Source organism: Meriones unguiculatus, chromosome 21 (assembly GCF_030254825.1).
Source record: "Meriones unguiculatus strain TT.TT164.6M chromosome 21, Bangor_MerUng_6.1, whole genome shotgun sequence".
In the NCBI taxonomy this organism is placed as follows: domain Eukaryota; kingdom Metazoa; phylum Chordata; class Mammalia; order Rodentia; family Muridae; genus Meriones; species Meriones unguiculatus.
The window spans coordinates 6,950,412-6,969,197 of NC_083368.1; the positions used below are offsets into that span (position 1 = coordinate 6,950,412).

Sequence of the window (18,786 nt, forward strand, 5' to 3'; positions counted from 1 at the left end):
AATGAGGGAATTTTGGAAATAATCATATTCCCATGTAACAAAACCATAAATGTATTTCCCTGCTGACTTTTACCAAACCACCAGCATGAAAAACTAATGATGGTTGAGCAGAGAAATATCTGGTAACTTTACCAAAGCAATTTGTATTATGTTCATTGACTATTTTCCTCAGGAGGGCATAAGTTAGGTTTTATTATTGAAGGAATATATACATAAAAAAGCTGCTCATTTTTGTTTTTTAGGATTTAAATATTTCCTGTAGCTTTATTATTTTAAAACTTAGTAAGAAAAGAACAGTCATTCCCACAATAAATGAACTGTTTATTAGCTAACAGTAGGAATGTGGTTTGATATCTGCCAATCTGTTTGAACACAGGCCTGTGCTAAACTATTAGTACTTTTGCTGTATAATTTACACAAAGTCATTCCAAACTAGTTGTCTTTAATGGGTAGATTATTTTTGAAAAAAAAAAAAACTGTCCAATTTTTCTCTAATGCTTATTCTCTAATGCTTTACTCTTTTACAAATCACAATCCTAGATATTTTCCTGAGAAACTCTCTCACTCTCCAATTGTGAGACTTAAAATGAGTTAAACGTACTGGAGTTCTAAGATCTTATAACTTATGAGTATTGCCATTATGGAGTATTTGTTATTAATTTAAATACTATGTACAGAATCATGACCACAGAAAGCAAAATAAATTGGAGGGCAAATCATAGATCTTGGCTAGTAATAAAGTTTATTGAAATTTCATGAATTTTAACATTTATCTGAAAGCATGTATTTCTAATATTATTTCTTTTCATTCATTTTCCTGCATTGTTTTAGAATTAGTAACAAGCACAAACACACCCAAAATTAATAATTTATTTAAATGCAACTTTTAGCATTCCTAGGTTTACCAACCTTTACTGTGACTGGTCATCTAATCAAATGGGCAGACATCGACTTAATTTACTCATTATTATGTAGTCATATAGATGTAATACGGTCTAAGTACAGGAAGCTGCATTCCTTGCCTGTATTATAGTTTTGTGGGGCAGTACTTTTCTCACTACTTATGCTGCATTTTTCATTCATGTCCATATTACTTTAAAACTTCTGGGGCTGGCGAGATGGTTCAGCTGTTAAAGGCTAGGATCACAACCACAAATATAAAATTTCTGAGTGTTTTGAAGTATAAATTCACTATGCAGTCTTAATCAGATACAGTCTAGTGTATGTTGAGTTCTAATACCAAATCATGTTGATGTATTCTTTTCAAATTTCTTTACTCTAACTTTGAATGTAAAAACATGGCTAGTTGGAGTCTAACAGAGCCAAAAAAACAAAAACAAAAACAAAAAACAAAGCAAGCAAACAAACAAACAAAAAAAGTGAGCCCTGGGAGCCCTGCAGAGACTGATATCCCAACCAAATACAATGCATGGAGAAGACCTAAGGCCCTGGCTCAGATGTAGCCCATAGACTCAGTCTCCAAGTGGGTTTCCTAGTAAGGGGAGCAGGGGCTTTCTCTGGCATGGACTCAGTGGCAGGCTTTCTGATCACCTCCCCCTGGGGGGTGCAGCCTTGACAGGCTTCAGAGGAAGATAAAGCAAGCAGTCCTGATGAGACCTGATACACTAGGGTCAAATAGAAGGGGAGGAGGACCTCCCCTATCAGTGGACTAGGGGAGGGGCATAGGGGGAGAAGACGGAAGGAGGGTGGGATTGGGAGGGGATGAGGGAGGGCCTACAGCTGGGATACAAATTGAACAAATTGTAATAAATGATAATAATAAAAAAATAAAAAACACATGGTAGTGAAATAATCTAGACATGTATTCTGTGCTAGCACTTGAGAGCTGGTCTGGTCCTCATGGTCTTAAATTGTATCTAGAGAGTGTACTGGATTTATTGGGTACAAAAGCTCTGTCTGTGTAACGGCAGGTTTGCCTGTGACTTCTGTACTCTGCAATCATTTGAATTATGATGAACAAATGACTTGTTCACTGTCTGTCAACCAGAGTGGCAGATCAAGGTCATATGTTTGATAGGTGTATTCCGCCAAAGGGATTTTGAGAAAGATTGCATTTTGCTGTTGTTCATTTGAAAGGTTCATATAATTTGTAGAAGTATAAATTATGAAAAAAAAACCAAACAGATAGTATATACTTATTTATAAGTGGATATTAGACATATAATATAGGATAAACATACTAAAATCTGTACACCTAAAGAAGCTAAGCAAGAAGTAGGACTCTGGGTAAGATGCTCAATCCTCATTCACAAAGACAAACGGGATGGACATCTGAAGAGGGAGTAAACAGGGAGCAGGACAGGAGTCTACCACAGAGGCCTCTAAAAGACTCTACCCAGCAGGGTGTCTAAGCAGATGCTGAGATTCAGCCAAACTTTGAGCAGAGTGCAGGGAATCTTTTTTCTTTTCAATGCAGTTTATTCAGGAACCTTGAACAATCATCTGACCCTGGGGAAAGCCAGCCCACAGCTTAAATAGCCTCTGGGTAGCCAACCCCACCATGCCACGTGGGCAATGCAGATAGGTCCACATACATGGAAGCAAGCCAGATCCTCAGCCTTAACCAAATGTGGAATTGTTCGTGACAGAGAGCACTCACCATCGGGAAGGTGGAAGACGGAAACCAGCTCCATCTTTAAGGCTCGGCATTCCGCAGCTCTCTACAGTTCCCCCTTTTTGTTTTAGATGCATCAGGCAAGAGTAGAGTTCTGATCTCTGATATTAGAAACAAATTGGGACTTTGTACCAATGTTCATTTAGGTGTCATTCACCCAAAGAGCATGAGACCCGTCCAATACCTTTTTCTCAGAGGCGGAACCTGGGGCATCAAGCCACATGCAATCAGACTTGCTCTTCGCTGGGTCGAAAGCGGCTGACCCTGAGTGCAGTGCTTAGCCTGGCATCCTGAGCATAACATTTTAGCTCCCATGCTTAGGGAGACTGTCCTGCTTCAATGGCTATAAAGGCCTGAATGGTCATGGCTGCATTACGCTGTTGTGAGACTCTAATCTTGCATATATACCACAGGCAAACCAAGGAGACCAACACCAGAAGGCCTGCTAACGCTCCCATGCCCGCCCATTCCTTCAGATGATTCATGGCTGCAGCAATCCATGATGATAATCCTGTGGCTAGTCCTGCGTCCACTCTGGTAGAATTTACCATGACAATGGCCACTCTCAGCTGCTCCATCGTAGTATCGAATTCTCTAGTCCAATTACCTAAAATATAGCTAGACAACTGTTTAGACAGATTTGCAGCACAGGAAAAATTCTCATGTTGTATGCTAGTGACACAAAGTCCAGCATACTTTCATTGACAGCCAAGTTGAGCGATTTGCCATAGGGTATCAATTTGCTCCTGCACGAGGTCAATCCTATGATTGAACACCATCAAGCCTCCTTTTAATTGAGCATTAATTCCTTTTTGTACATCTAAGGCATGAGCTACATTGGCTAAAAGATTATTCAGGGTCTGAGCAGTCTGCACAGTATGACTCATGGCTAATGCCACGGTGGTAGCTCCAACAACCGCCAATGAGATGGCAGTAACAGTGGTGGCTGTAGTTCCAAGATCCTTTTTCTGTCTGAAGAGAGTCATAGCGTGAGAGGCATCAACGGGCACAGGCACCCAGCAAGGCATGCGAGTAAACAGGGCATACCTAAATTCACTAGCATTCCAGCATTGGGCAAAAAGCAAGTATCATTACCACAATTACTTGGCTCTATCTGGCTAATAATGAATAAAAATGGGGGATATAAACAAACAGGTGTGGGCTTATAGGAAATATTATGAGAAGCCTTAACCCCCTTGTTGGAACATCCTGCATCAGTTCTAGAACTAGCAGTGGTGGTGTCCGAGGTCTGAGTAGGTTCAGGAGACCATTGCCCCCAGGGGCGAGACGTGCCCCATGTAAATTGACTAACTCCATGTTTTCCTCCACTTTTGAAAGTCATTTAAGGTTCTTAAATTATTTTTTTCCCTTTTTTTAAAATTTTTCATCAATTACACTTTATTCATTTGAGTGCAGGGAATCTTACAAAAGAAGAGGGAGATAGAAAGACCTGGAGGAGACAGGAGCTCCACAAGGAGAGCAACAGAACCAAAAAATCTGAGCCCAGGGTTCTTTTCTGAGACTGATACTCCAAAGACCACACATGGAGATAATCTAGAACCCCTGCACAGATGTAGCCCACAGGAGCTCAGTGTCCAAGTGGGTGTCCTAGTAAGGTGAACAGGGACTGTCTCTGACATGAACTCAGTGGTTGGCTCTTTGATCTCCTCCTCCAGAGGGGGGTGCAGCCTTGCCAGGCCACAGAGGAAGACAATGCAGCCAGTCCTGATAGGCTAGGGTCAGAAGGAAGGGGAGGAGGACCTCCCCTATCAGTGGACTTGGAGAGGAACATGGGAGGAGAAGAGGGAGGGAGCACAGGATTGGGAGGGGTTGAGGAGGGGGCTACAGCTGGGATACAAAGTGAATAAATTTTAATGAGATAACATACATACATAAATATATCCATATATAAATACATAAATAAAATTGTCAACCAAAAAATTATACTTAGAATCTAAGTGAAGACAAAGTAGCACTTAGTTGTTATAAAATTTAAGTGCCTCAAACAGCCAAACCTAGAATTTTTCAGTGTGAAGGAGTAATTTTACAGAGTATACACATGCTGTTCTATTTGCTGCATTTGTAATTAGCTATTTGAAGACAATGTTAGGTAATAAACATAAAACATTGTTCCTCATAAATTTAAGGAGAAACTGCATAAAAAGAATGAAGCCACATTAGAACTGTGATGCGTTTATCAGAAATGTACTATCACAGTTGAAGGTAATAGCATTTCTACAGATAAAAAATTACTTTAAGTTATGATTCAGGCCAGATACAGCATGGTAGTGACAGGGTCACATTTTTCTCTTATTTGTAAATGATCATTTTAGAAGTTGAATCTTTACTTCAGTTGAAACTCTATATGTCTCTGTTTCTCTGGAGAATTCAACATCAAGAGAATTCTTACTGTAGCTGGTCCCATGGTAATGCATTTAAAACTGTGTTGTTGTTGTTTTTTTTTTTTTAACAATTCCATGTTCCAAATATGGTTGAACAAATGTCCTTATTGTGTACTTGAGCCTCTTTTGGATATATGCCTAGGAGTGTTATGGCTGGATCTTGAGGAAGCACTATTCCTAGTTGTCTGAGAAAGCGCCAGATTGCTTTCCAGAGTGGTTGTACAAGTTTACAATCCCACCAGCACTGGAGAAAGGTTCCCCTTTCTCCACAACCGCTCCAGCATGTGTTGTCACTTGAGTTTTTGATCTTGGCCATTCTGATGGGTGTAAGGTGAAATCTCAGGGTCATTTGGATTTGCATTTCCCTAATGGCTAATGAGGTTGAGCATTTCTTTAAGTGTTTCTCTGCTATTTGATATTCCTCTACAGAGAGTTCTCTGTTTAGCTCTGTTCCCCATTTTTTAATTGGATTACTTGGTTTGTTGCTTTTCAGCTTCTTTAGTTCTTTATATATACTGGATATTAGCCCTCTGTCAGATAAAGGGTTGGTGAAGATCCTTTCCCAATCTGCAGGCTGTTATTTTGTTTTGATGATGGTGTCCTTTGTTTACAGAAGCTTTTCAGTTTCATGAGGTCCCATTTATTGATTGTTGCTCTTAGAGCCTATGCTGTTGGTGTTCTGTTCAGGAAGTTGTCTCCTGTACCAATGAGTTCCAGGGTCTTCCCCACTTTTTCTTCTAACCAATTTAATGTGTTTGGTTTTATGTTGAGGTCTTTGATCCACGTGGAGTTTAGTTTTGTGCAGGGTGATAAGTATGGATCTATTTGCATTTTTCAGCCATGTTTGTAGCAGCTTTATTTGTAATAGCCAGAAGCTGGAAACAGACCAGATGCCCCTCAACTGAACAATGGATGCATAAATTGTTGTACATCTACACAATGGATTATTACTCAGTAATGAAAAATAAGGAAATCATGAAATTTGCAGGTAAATGGTGGGAACTGGAAAGGATCATCCTGAGTGAGCTGTCCCAGAAACAGAAACACTCACATGTTATATACTCACTCATATAGACATATAATATAGGATAAACCTACTAAAATCTATACACCTAAAGAAACTAATCAAGAGGGAGGACTCTTGCTAAAATGCTCAATCCCTATCCAGAAAGGCAAAGAGGATGGACATCAGAAGAAGGAGAAAACAGGAAACAAGTTAGGAACTTGCCGCAGAGGGCCTCTGAAAGGCTCTACCCTGCAGACTATCAAAGCAGACGCTGAAACTTATGATCAACTTTTGGGCAGAGTGCCGGAATCTATGTAAGAAGTGCGAAATAGTAAGATCTGGAGAGGACAGCAACCCCACCAGGACAGCAACAGAACCAGAAAATTTGAACACAGGGGTCTTCCCAGAGACTCATACTCCAACCAAGTACCATGCATGGAGATAACCTAGAACCCCACACAGATGTAGCCTATGGCAGTTCAGTGTCCAAGTGGGTTACATAATAATGGGAAGAGGGACCGCCTCTGACATAATCTAATTGTCCTGCTCTTTGATCACCTCCCCCTGAGAGGGGAGCAGCCTTACCAGGCCACAGAAGAAGACAATGCAGCCACTCCTGATGAGAACTGATAGACTAAGATAAGAAGGAAGGAGAAGAGGACCTCCCTATCAGTGGACTTGGGGAAGAGCATGCATGAAAAAGGGAGAGGGAGAGGGAGATTGGTAGGGGAGGAGGCAAGGGTTTATGGAGGGATACAAAGTGAATAAAGTCTAATCAATAAAAGTTAAAAAAGAAAAAGAATAGAAGAAAACAAATAGTAAAAAAAAAGCCAAAGAAAAATCACAAGAGATAATAGACACATAGACCCATTTGAATGTACCACCATGAATCATATAAAAACACAGAAATTGAAGTAATAGAATAATGTTTTTGTATGTGTGTATTAGAATAATATGTGTATATGCATTGGAGTGTATATATATATGTATTTTATATATAATAAAAGTATAATAAAAATAAAAAAACAGTTTCATGGTCCCTTTTTCTATTGTACACTGTTGAATAATGCCAGAAAACTTCATAATAGTGACATTTCTGAGATCTAAAACCAAAAGTATCAGTCACTGAAATTATAACATTTTTTTGTGAAGTTTTGGTGAACAACGCATGTTTGAGCTGAACTGACAAAAAGCTACTGATAATTGGTTAAAGCACAGAAAACATATTATATTTTTCCTTCAAAATATTTATGTTTTATTCTTACAGCTCAAAACTTAGCAGAAAGTATTACTCTGTATATGTGAATAATTTGAAATTCTGAAGTTACTTGCTTGACCCCTGGATTTTGGATGCAGGGTTAAGAATTTTTTCCTGTTGTATAAGTTTTTATTTATCGCACTGTTTTACCTTCCGCTTGTGTGCCTGGGGCCAGTGTATCTGGACATTTTTATTACTTCATCCTAGAGGAGATAACATTTTAACATTTTCCTGAGAAGACAGCATTGCCTTTATCTCCAATGTGAGCGTACATCCTTTTATCTCCCTCTGTATTCTGAGTGTGTACCTTCATCTCTTTCTGCTAAATGTTTCTAGTTTTGTAGAAAGTAATAAACAGTTTTATTTTAAATAAGCATGGGTGTGCATTTGTATATGCGACATACATGTTTTCTAAAGCATTTACTTATTCATTTGTATGGATTCCTGAGTTTCATATCTCCTCCCTGTTAGATGTGTTCGAGAATTTTGTACTAAGTTCCACTCTCATTTTTAACTATAAAAGACAATCATCACACTTATAAAAATTTCAGGCCAACTCCTAACTGGTTTCTGTCTTCATATTCATGTTGAATGTAAAGGCTCAGGATCTACTCAGTAAACAGCAATTCTGCACTGTACCATGAGCCTAGCTCTGTGTCCCTCAATGCCACAGAAATTCATTGTGCTACCAGTTCTTTCTTGTTTGTAAATTATACATGAAATAATAGCTTATTGAGATAATAACACATCCCTCATTAAATGTTATCATCCCTAATATAAACGTACATACATACAAACATACATATGTAATACATACATAATACATACATGCATGCATGTGTGTTTATTGATGGAGCTGTAGCCATGAAGAATAATTAAAAACTCTTACATAATGGCAGTGATATCCATGAACTATATTGTATGTGAAAATGTGTCTTGGTGGAATATTTCTCTGCTGACTTTATGAAGCAACTGTCAATAAATTGAACACTGGCTTCTTTTTTACTGTGATGTGAACAAAAAAATTCTGAATCTTGACTGGGAAAAAGGAATTTAAATCTAATGAATTTTTTTAAACTGATAGTCTGTAATAATAGGTGAATTTTAAAGAACCAACTCTCTTGAAAGAAAGTTATGTAGAATGAAAGCAATGTGAATAAATTGAGGAATCCAGCCTTAATCATCATACCTCCTCAAAGCTTTTCTTTCAGCTGCCTCTGGGTTGCTTATGCTAAACAGTTTTTCTGAGTGGAGCATATTTTCATATCAATGATTAATGAGTAATCTCTCTATGGTAATATTTGATCATTTGCTAACACAGTCTACACATTACTAGGGAAAGTATCATATTTTCTTTATTTATTTTACCTGAAACATACATATTAGTGTTTAAAGTCTAGGTCAAAAATTTACATTGCAATGAAGAGCTATTATGCATAGATTATATGGTGATGAATGTAAAAAATAAACAAGAAACAAGGCCTTAGGATTCATCAGAAGTGTGGAGTCTACTTCAGTTACCCATCAAGGAACCTCCTTGAATTGTCTCTACAAGTTTAAAAAGTTATGTGATATGGAAATTAGTATAATTTAATTTCTATTGTCAGATTTAATAATTGTTTTTTAAGTGGAAAACAAACCTAAAAAGTTTATATTTTATTATTTAAAACTGAGATAATACATTAAAAGCACTCAAAAGAAAAAAATATCTTTTTTTTTGGCTTAGTAATATATCTATAGATAATGATGATAGTAAATATAAATTGAGCCTTGATCAATCAGTTCTGTGATTCTTACATTAGGAAGTCTGCAACCTAAGTCAAATAAACTTATAAGTTTATTGGGCAGATTTTTGCAGCTTTTTTCTTGACTCTAGATGATCTTGAAATCATTCAATGTGAGTAACAAAAACACAGCTTTATTTCCTCCTAAGATTCAAAGCTGTATTAAAACATTTGTGTTACCTACTCTGGCTTCTGCCTTGACTTCAAAATTTACCTAATTTTGCCTCTCTAATGATCTCACTAGCAACCTAATGCTTAAAAAAAATCAAAAGACTATTTTCGGCCAACAGAAAATTAGAGAGATATTGCTTATTCAGACTTTAACTATTTGGTTCAATAATAAGTTTGTTTCTGGTTTATTATTGGAATGACTTTGAATATTCTTTAATCGATTTGGGGAATATTTTCTAATGAACATGACAATAGTTTTCCGTGCTTGTGGGCGTGGGTAAGTGGTAAGAGTAAAACTAAAAGTATATATGAGTGTTTCTATTTCAAATTAAAGAAGTGTTGAGCTTTCTCCTATATAAAGACTGCAATTCTTCAAACTAATTTACTTACAAGTCACTATCTACAGTAATAAAAATAAAAATTATCCCAAGAAAATCACCACTGACTTTTGCCAAAATATATGCTTCTTTCTAAATAGATTAAATATATAAACATGCTTCAGATAGAGGAAATTTCAGAGACAGATTTGCATGACTTATTTTTATGTTTGAATGAATACAAGAGTTTATACACTTTAATGATGCATTTACTTGGGGAATATTTTTATGACCAGGACTATAATACTAGAATTTGATATCCTTTTTAAAGGATACTTTTATTTATGCGTATGTGTTCGATATTGTCTGTCATCAGTGTGTGTTCCGATGGAGGTCAGAGGAGGACGTGGGATCCTCTGGCTGGAGTCATAGGTGGTGAGGTACAGGAGGTACCTGCTGGGACCTGGATGTGGCTGCCTTAGCAGGCAGCAGGCACTTGTAATTGCTGAGCCACCTCTCCAGACATGCAATGAGTTCATTAAGTACTGGCAGAAAAGATCCCCTGATTTAACAACTTTCAGGTTTGAAAACTTGAGTAGGTTTTTAACTGCTTCTAAACTGAATAAAAACTCATTTAATTTTAGAAAGTTTTCTCTTCAGCAAAAATGGGAAGGATAATAAATAAAAGTTGACAGTGGTGACCAGCCAAATTGAAGTTGAAAATGTTGACCAGCCAAAAGTTTCAGTAATCTAGGTGAGTCACATTTTGATATGCATGGAAATGTCACAGAAAAATCAGAAAATAAATATCAATTTTTCAATGTAATTATTATTTGTGAATTATTTTATTAATAAAGAACTTCAGATTTTTATGGAGTTTTTACCTATACTTTTAAAACTTTTGGTGTGTATTGTGTTTTGGTAGCAGCACTAAAAGTCCAAACTTAACTTGAAGTGTGTGCTTGTGACACACACTACTCCTAGAGGGTTATGGCAAGTACCGTGAACACCGCCAGGCTCACCGTGGGGTCCACCATATAGCATTCACCGTTTGTGTCATCGTTTGATAACTTTTCCTATCTGTTATGTCATGCTGCTTTGCAATCATACATTTTTGTTGAAACACAAATCTGGGATTTTTTATGTTATTAAAGTATTTCTTCTTATTTATTTATTTATTTATTTATTTTGCACATAGTGTTTGAGTTGGAACACTGAAAAGAGCAACACCTTTTGCACTGCTTACGTTAAAACACAACAATGGCACCAGCTAAGGACATGATGCAAGAAACCCTACTTTATAAGGAGGCCACTTTCAGGGTGCTCATGGTCTACTCTTCTCAGACTTCCTGTCAAATTTAACTGCTTTCATTTTTACCATAATTTTCATTTTCTTCACTTTGGCTTATTTTACATTTAATCTCCTCAAACACCTGACATAGCAGCTCAGCCTTACTTCTAAAATCAGCTTCTCTAATTTTTACTTATTTTTGCATTTCTGTTCATAATTTTTATATATTTCTCCCCTCCTTTCTGTGATTAACAATGCTGATGTCATTTGCTCCAAAAAAGTGTGTTTTATTTCCAGGGCACAGCTTATGGAAATGTTCCCGTACCTTCTCGCAGGCAATTATGTGAGTCTCTTAACTTCAGCTCTGTGTTGTAAACATGGCTCTGTGTTTCTGTGCTGTAGCATGGCATGCTGACTGAGACCAGTGCCCACAGGTCAATATGCAATCTATAGTGTTGTATATTACCTATGATGTATTTGTAGGTTTCCTTTGCCTCTTCCTTATGTTTGTCATTATCAGGCTCATTTAAGAAAAGCCATATTGCAATACAGCCAAGTACGGTAAGACTTCAGTAATGACTCAAAGTCTGGGGCAAACAGAACAGTTGATCTAATATGACTATTTTTATTTGACAATGAGAACACTTTCTCTCTCAGTGAATTATAAGGCTTTTACACATTCTAACTTTCTCTTCTTTATGATTAGAGGTTTCATATCACTTAACTTATGGTTTTTCCAAAGCTTGAAAGACCCTTCCTAATAAGTTTTCAAAAAGACATCTGCCTTCCAGTGAATTTAAAGCAATGCGACTTTCTAAATGTTTTCCTTTATTTCTAAGTCATCATGTTTAGATAAATAAAATTAATCAATAAAAAAATTTAGCTAGAAACACCAGAGTTTTACAACTTTGCTGTGCAGTTATCATAACCTGATTGCTCTTCTGACATCTCTGGCAGCTTGTTTACATTAATGTGCCACTGAGAGGTGTACCTGTAAATTTCATATGTGCCAGCAGACTTTGAGGAACAGCTGTTCTCATCACCCATTCCCATTCATGCCCTTTCCCCCTTACACAAGCTTCTATCCGTTGACTTGGTTCTGTGCCTCCATTATCAACTGCTTGAGCAACAAACCTTCATGAATCTGATAGTGTCTAACCATAACTGAAATGTAGTCTTTTTAATATGATGCCTGGGGTATGGAAAGGCACAGTTCAGTGTGCATAACGCTCATTTTCAGTAAAAAAAATATTATTTGATGACATTTACAGAGGAAGATCCACAAATTAATAATAAAAACACTGTTCATTGTACTCTTTATAGAATATGCAAAACAACAAGTAAAACTGTACACTTATTATTTCCTCTCTCATGAATTAATTTTGGATGTTTGAATTTCATGAAAAAAGTTAAAGTAAAAAGGAACTGCTACTATGAATGACTTAGGAATATTAATAATTACAGAAAGTTAATGGTTGTCACAGGTAATAAATTATCCTTTGCTGTTTTTGTTTGGTTGCTCTAATGTTTATTAGAAATAAGCTTTATTTTACTTAGTTATTGTTGGAGTGTTAATTGATAAAGTTGAAACCTAAGGCAATAAATTCCAGAATATACCACGTATTTTGATTAAGATTTACTTTGTTGAGGAGCAACACTCAACTCTTCATATAAGCTAACCACTAAGCATAAAGGCCGCTACAGCAATATGGTCCAGTCCTGGACACTGGGGAATTAGCATTATTATGTCCTGTGAAATCATGAAAAGAAGTATATTGGTCATTTAAGTATTTCTTTTGATTTTTTAAAAAAATCATTTCTTACTTTCCCCAAATAAAGAACATAATTTGAAAACATTCATAGAGTTTGATTTCAGGTCAGACTAAATGAGAATTCACCTTATTACAATTAGATATGTGATATACATTGTTGCTCTAAGGCTGAGGATTTTAGCTGCACATATGTCTCTACAGGCACCCTCACTGAAACGCTACAGCCTCCTGACCATGTTGTCTTGAACAGAGAGCTTATTCTCTGATTTATAGAGCCAAATGATCGTATTTCCTTTTAATCAAGTATGAGTCCTCAGAGCTCTGCCTCATAACAGTGCAGCTCTGTGGTGCCTTACCCAGCATTTGGAACCGGGGTGATTACACATGAAGATTATTACAGACGTTCACAGTTTTCTCCCTTTGCTCCCTAATAGAAGGGCCCAGTAAGGCCTCTCAGATGAATTTTGATTTCAGTGTGTTACATTGTTGTCCACATCAAAAATGAACTCATACTTTGTTGAAGACACAAGTGACCTATTTTTGTTTTATTTGATACTAAAACTTCTTTAATAATAGCTCTTAGTTATAATGCTGTATCCAATTCAACAATTCACTTTAACACTGTCCTGATGATTCACAATCTTGTGAAGAGAGAGAAACCTTGGGTATTTAGGTGATTATAAAAAGTATGAACCAACAGAGAGAGGATTCAGGACTCCATTTTGAGAGGCAACTTTGACTTACTTAACATACCTAATTATATATCCCTGTAGTAGATAATACTCATCAAAATGACTCAGAAAAGAAACAGGATTGCTTAGTGATTTTCACCTAAAGAAAAAATTCAAGAATGATCTTGTCCAAAGGATGTATTGGAAAATTATATGAATGTTTGTAAAGAGTGTACTTTCTAAATATTAAAAACACAATCATTCTGTGAAAATTATTAGAAGGTTCCTGAGAAGGGATAGCTGGGGCTACATTGTTGAAGACAGGATCAATCATTACACAAAAGGCACGATGTTTTCCAGATCCCCCTTATGCCCTTTCTAGTTTCCACAAAGACCAAGAGCCTAAAATGTGAATGCAGCACACACAGCCTAATCAAAGCAGAGGAAGGGGTTTATTATACTTTAGGGACGACAAGAATACACAATGAATTCCATCATTCTACTGAGCTCTGGGCAGGTCCCACTTGGGACAATCAGGTTCTTGCCTTGGGACAAAGAACTCATCAAAGGCACCAAGATGTCCCTGCTGTGTTTGCAGATTAACTTTCATTGAGTTTCAAGTAGTCCTGAAATATGGCAGGGAAAATTACAAAAGTACAAACAAACCAGAGAAAAAAACTAAGTGCAAATGAATGTTTTACAGCAGAAGAGGCATTTACAATGAAAAACTTTAGGTCAACTAGCCCTACTGGGAACAAAGACAGAGTTACAGACAATGAAAGGCAAAATTACTGGATTTATTAAACAACTCTCTTAACTTAACTTCTATCCAACGCACCACACTGAATTTCCACAAATTACATGTGTTTACCTAAGTCTCTAATGCCCTGAATACAATACTGCCCTTCCACAAAAGTTCTGTACCATATGGAATGATGAGGAAAAACAAGACAAAATACAATATTCTGTCAAGTGATCGTGTAATCCACAGAGTCAGATAATGGTATTATGTAGATACTAAAAATATGAGACTGGAGACTTGAAATAATTATAATTGTGTTTAATGATTTAATGGAAGAGTTATAGGATCAGATATCCACTTTCAGCAAGCAATGTTGTAAAATGGAATCAAAAGTAACTGGTAGACATCAAGTGCTCAATAACAAGCAGGATGAATGTCTGTGTTGGCCAAGTTTATGAGTGTAAGAGAGTCCTAGAAAGAATTTTGAATTTGAATATGGCCTACAGAAATTACCAAGTTGAAACACAAAAATGGAAAGATAGAGTAGGCTGGGAGTAGCCAAAGAAACTAAAAGGGATGTGGAAAATAATCAAGTGTTTGATTTACTTGTAAGTAGTATCCTAGTGAGCACACAGATAGTGCAGGAGAAACACTTGAGAGATAATAGGCACACATTCAAATTATAAATTATAAATTCAAGAAGATTAAAAACTATTCCTAGAATGGCATACCCAAATTGCTAAAAAATCAAAAAGTGAGAGATGCTTGAAAAGGGACCCTGGTGGTGTTGAAATGCAGGTACATAGTAAAGCAAAAGATTAGAGAAAGCTTTACAAGAATCTATCACATGACCATTGGATTAAATTTTATCATATTCCAAGGCACTAATATAATGATTTCAGTCACAGTATATGTGTGATTAATTTATCATTTTTTCTTTAGCACTTTTCGTATATTCTGTTGTTTTGGGTGTATACTCAGGTGTTTATTTATCAACATGATTTTAAAAGGAATGTTGAAAGTTAATGGTAAAGCAGAGAATATTTTTGAGCCCAACATGCTACCGATGAGAGAAAGAAATAGACTATTAAACATCCAGCAATTCATTATCTATTTCATACATCTATACTGTTCATACTGCTATGATGTAAGTATCTACTTACCATAAAGTAGCATAATAATTTTCTAATCAAGCACATTAAAATGTTGGCACTGATTTTCCTTTGTCAAATGCAATAACTAATCTTTTATTAATCAAGAGAATTGCCTATTGTAAAATTATTCTTAAGCAGAATAACACTTAATGATAGGAAATTGAAGCAACAACCTTAGTAGAGAAGGGTGGGGACAAATCACAAAGCACATGATTAAACTATTATATGGTCTTATTTCCACCTTCTTCTTTTAATTAATTAGTAAACTTAATAAGTTAGGCAACAACAGAAGATCATCTTAGAGCTTCAGAAATTTTGACAATGTCTTATACTTAGCATCTTATTAAGGAAGCAGAGGGATTTTCTGTTTATTTTTATCATATAATTATTTTACTTTTTATAGTATGAATAAATATTTGTTAGCAGCCCAAAATGCTGTGTAAGAAACACAAACACACACACAAAGAGACAGAGGGAGACAGAATCTGTAAAAACAGAGGATCAATCTGTAAGGAAAAAGTCAGTAAGATAAGAAATGCTCAAACATATAAATATGAGATAAAAAGTCTGTAATAAAGCATTTAAATCCATTTTATGTTGGCTGCCTACTTCCAGGCATGGCCCTAGTCTTACGTGTGGTTTATATACCCAGTGGGACTCCACTGGTAAGAACTAGTTTTTTGTTTTTGTTGTTTTTTTTTCAAACAGTTATATTTTTTATTTTATTTTTATTTTTTTTATTAATTACAGTTTATTCACTTTGTATCTCCCCTGTAGCTCCCTCCCTCCTTCACCCCCAACCCTACCCTCCCTCTCCCTTTTCCACCCATGTCCCTCCCCAAGTCCACTGATGGGGAGGTCCTTCTCCCCTTCCCTCTGATCCTTGTTTATCAAGTCTCATCAGAGTGGCTGCATTGTCTTCCTCTGTGGCCTGATAAGGCTGCTCCTCCCTCAGGGGGAGGTAATTAAAGAGCAGGCCAATCAGTTCATGTCAGAGACAGTCCCTGTTCCCATTACTATGTAACCCACTTGGACACTGAACTGCCATGGGCTACATCTGTGCAGGGGTTCTAGGTTATCTCTATGCATGGTAACAGTTATCTTTTAAACAAGTAGCTTCTTAGTTAGGAATGGAAGCCTTGTCCATGTCCACCTCTCACTGCTGAAACGTCATCTGACTTCACCCTTACAGGCTCTGTGCATGTTATCACAGTATCTGTGAGTTGAGGACTGTGTATCAGTCCTGCTGTGTCTAAAAAATGTTTTCTTAGTGTCATCTGTCTCTTCTGGCTCTTACAGTATTTCCATGTCCTTTTCCTCAGAGCTCCATGAGCCCTGACTGAGTGGATGGTTTTGATGAAGATTTCACATTTATGACTGAGTGTTGCAAGGTCTTCAGTCTCTGCACATTGTTTGGTTGTGGGCCTCTGTTAGTTCTTATCTACTGCAAGAGGAAATTTCACTGATAATGGTCGAGCATGATGCTGATCTATGGGCATAGCAGAATGACATTAGAAATTATTTTATTTCTGTGTTCCTTTAGTTGAACAATAAATAGGATTTGGTTTTGCCCTAGGCCATTGCCTATCCACTATCAGCTTCTAGGTCAACAGAGCAATATCATGCATGGGCGTGGACCTGAAATCCAATCAGACAGTTTTTGGTTCCTCCCACTACTGTAGCAGCTCTTCATGCAGGCAGGTCACTCTTGTACATTGCACACTTGTAGCTAAGTCTGGTGCTACCTTTCTTTTCTTATTCCCTGTAGAGTACCTTGCAGGCCACGAACACCAGTCAATTGGGGTGAAGGTGCTGGCGAGGCACCAGCTCGACTTCTCCCTATTCAATGAGATATCTAAGTGTAGTCTTCAGCAATAGGAGCTTACCATCAGTTTGTGTAGGGTGACCCTAAGGCTGGGTATTAAGCAAGAGACACATTGGTAGGGAATGATTTTCCAAAAAAGAATAAATAATCTTGCCAATAACCTGTGATGCTGGAAGTGAGTGTTCTATGGAGCCCCTCTGGTCAATGAATTCATTAGTTTTGGCACTGGAGATTTCACTTGGAAGTGAAAGATCTATAGCTGGAGCATTATCTCCATCAATACTTGATGACTCCATTTAAATTTCTTTACCATAAGTACATACAGGAAGAGGGGAAAAAACAGGAAGCAGGACAGGAACCTACCAAAGAGGGCCTCTGAAAGACTCTATCCATCAGGGTATTGAAGCAGATGCTGAGATTAAGCCAAACTTTGGGCAAAGTGCAGGAAATCTTATGAAAGAAGGAGGAGTTGGAAAGACCTGGAGGGGACAAGAACTCCACAAGCAGAGCAACAGAACCAAAAAATCTGAGCCCAGGGGTCTTTTCTGAGACTGATACTCTAACCAAGGACCATGCATGGAGATAACTTAGAACCCCTGCACAGATGTAGCCCATGTCAGCTCAATCTCCAAGTGGGTACCCTAGTAAGGGAAACAGGGACTGTCTCTGACATGAACTCAGTGGCTCGCTCTTTGGTCACCTCCCTCAGAAGGGTGGGGGCAGTCTTACCAGTCCACAGAGGAAGACAATGCAGCCAGTCCTGATGAGATCTGATAGGATAGGGTCAAACAGAGGGGAGAAGGACCTCCCCTATTAGAGGACTGGGCAAGGGACATGAGAGGAGAAGAGGGAGGGAGAGCAGGATTGGGAGGGAAAAAAGGAAGTGGCTACAGATGGGATACAAAGTGAATAAGTTGTACTAAATAAAAAATAAATTAAAAAAGAAAAGTCTATAATGTTAGGTTTACATATAACCTCTGAAATGGCACTTAGTTTTACACTTTCCAGATTTACCTTGTTTTGCTTCTCTTTCCCATCCCTTTCAATCACCATGCTCCATTCTCTTCTCTCTTTCCTTTCTCTCCATAATTATCTATTCTTAATTATCATCTTATTCTTATTTATCATCTTACTCTTAATTATCATAATTATCATCTTCCTTGGGAGATTCTTTCCCTGATCTCCATTCCTTATTCTGTACCTCACTTTTGTCGTTATGTGTATTTTATCATGCCTATTAAAATATATTTCAAAAAGCTAACAGTTACATGTAATAGAAAAAATACAATATTTACCTATTTGGTATGGAATACCTCACAGAGGATAACAGTATCTAATCTCATTCATTTACCTGTAATAGTCTTTTTTTTGTCTGTGTGTTTTAACAGCTGAGTAACAGTGAATATGAATGGAGAAGTGTTTTTTCTTTTCCTTTTTTTGTAGTACCATATAGAATCCTTTGGATACATGCCCAAGACTGGTATTGGAGATCTATTATTCCCAGCTTCTTGAGGAAACACAATGATTTCCATTGAGTCTGTACAACTTTTAACTCCCACCAGTTATAAACGAGTGTTTCCCTTTCCATACATCTTTACCATCATGAGCTATCATTGTTAAAGACTTTTTTCCATTTTGTAGCTTGCTGCTTTGACCAAGTAATTATCTCTATGGCCATATAGAAGAATTTCTGTTTCATGATGTTCTAGCTATTAATTCTTTTTACTGCTTATACATTTGGTATTTTGTTCAGATGAT

At 37.0% G+C, this 18,786-nt stretch overlaps 1 protein-coding gene across 4 annotated transcripts in view; it reads left to right on the forward strand.

The window, feature by feature from the left end:
- Positions 1-18,786, forward strand: part of Ccser1 (coiled-coil serine rich protein 1) — a 1,241,689-nt gene that overhangs the window by 951,564 nt on the left and 271,339 nt on the right. For 2 of the 4 annotated variants that reach the window (XM_060373766.1, XM_060373767.1), the window contains exon 11: positions 11,162-11,207. The exons of the other annotated variants lie outside the window; for them this stretch is intronic. In XM_060373766.1, the coding sequence (XP_060229749.1) occupies positions 11,162-11,207 (46 nt within the window). The remainder of the gene's footprint in view (positions 1-11,161; positions 11,208-18,786) is intronic. 4 annotated transcript variants of the gene reach the window in all.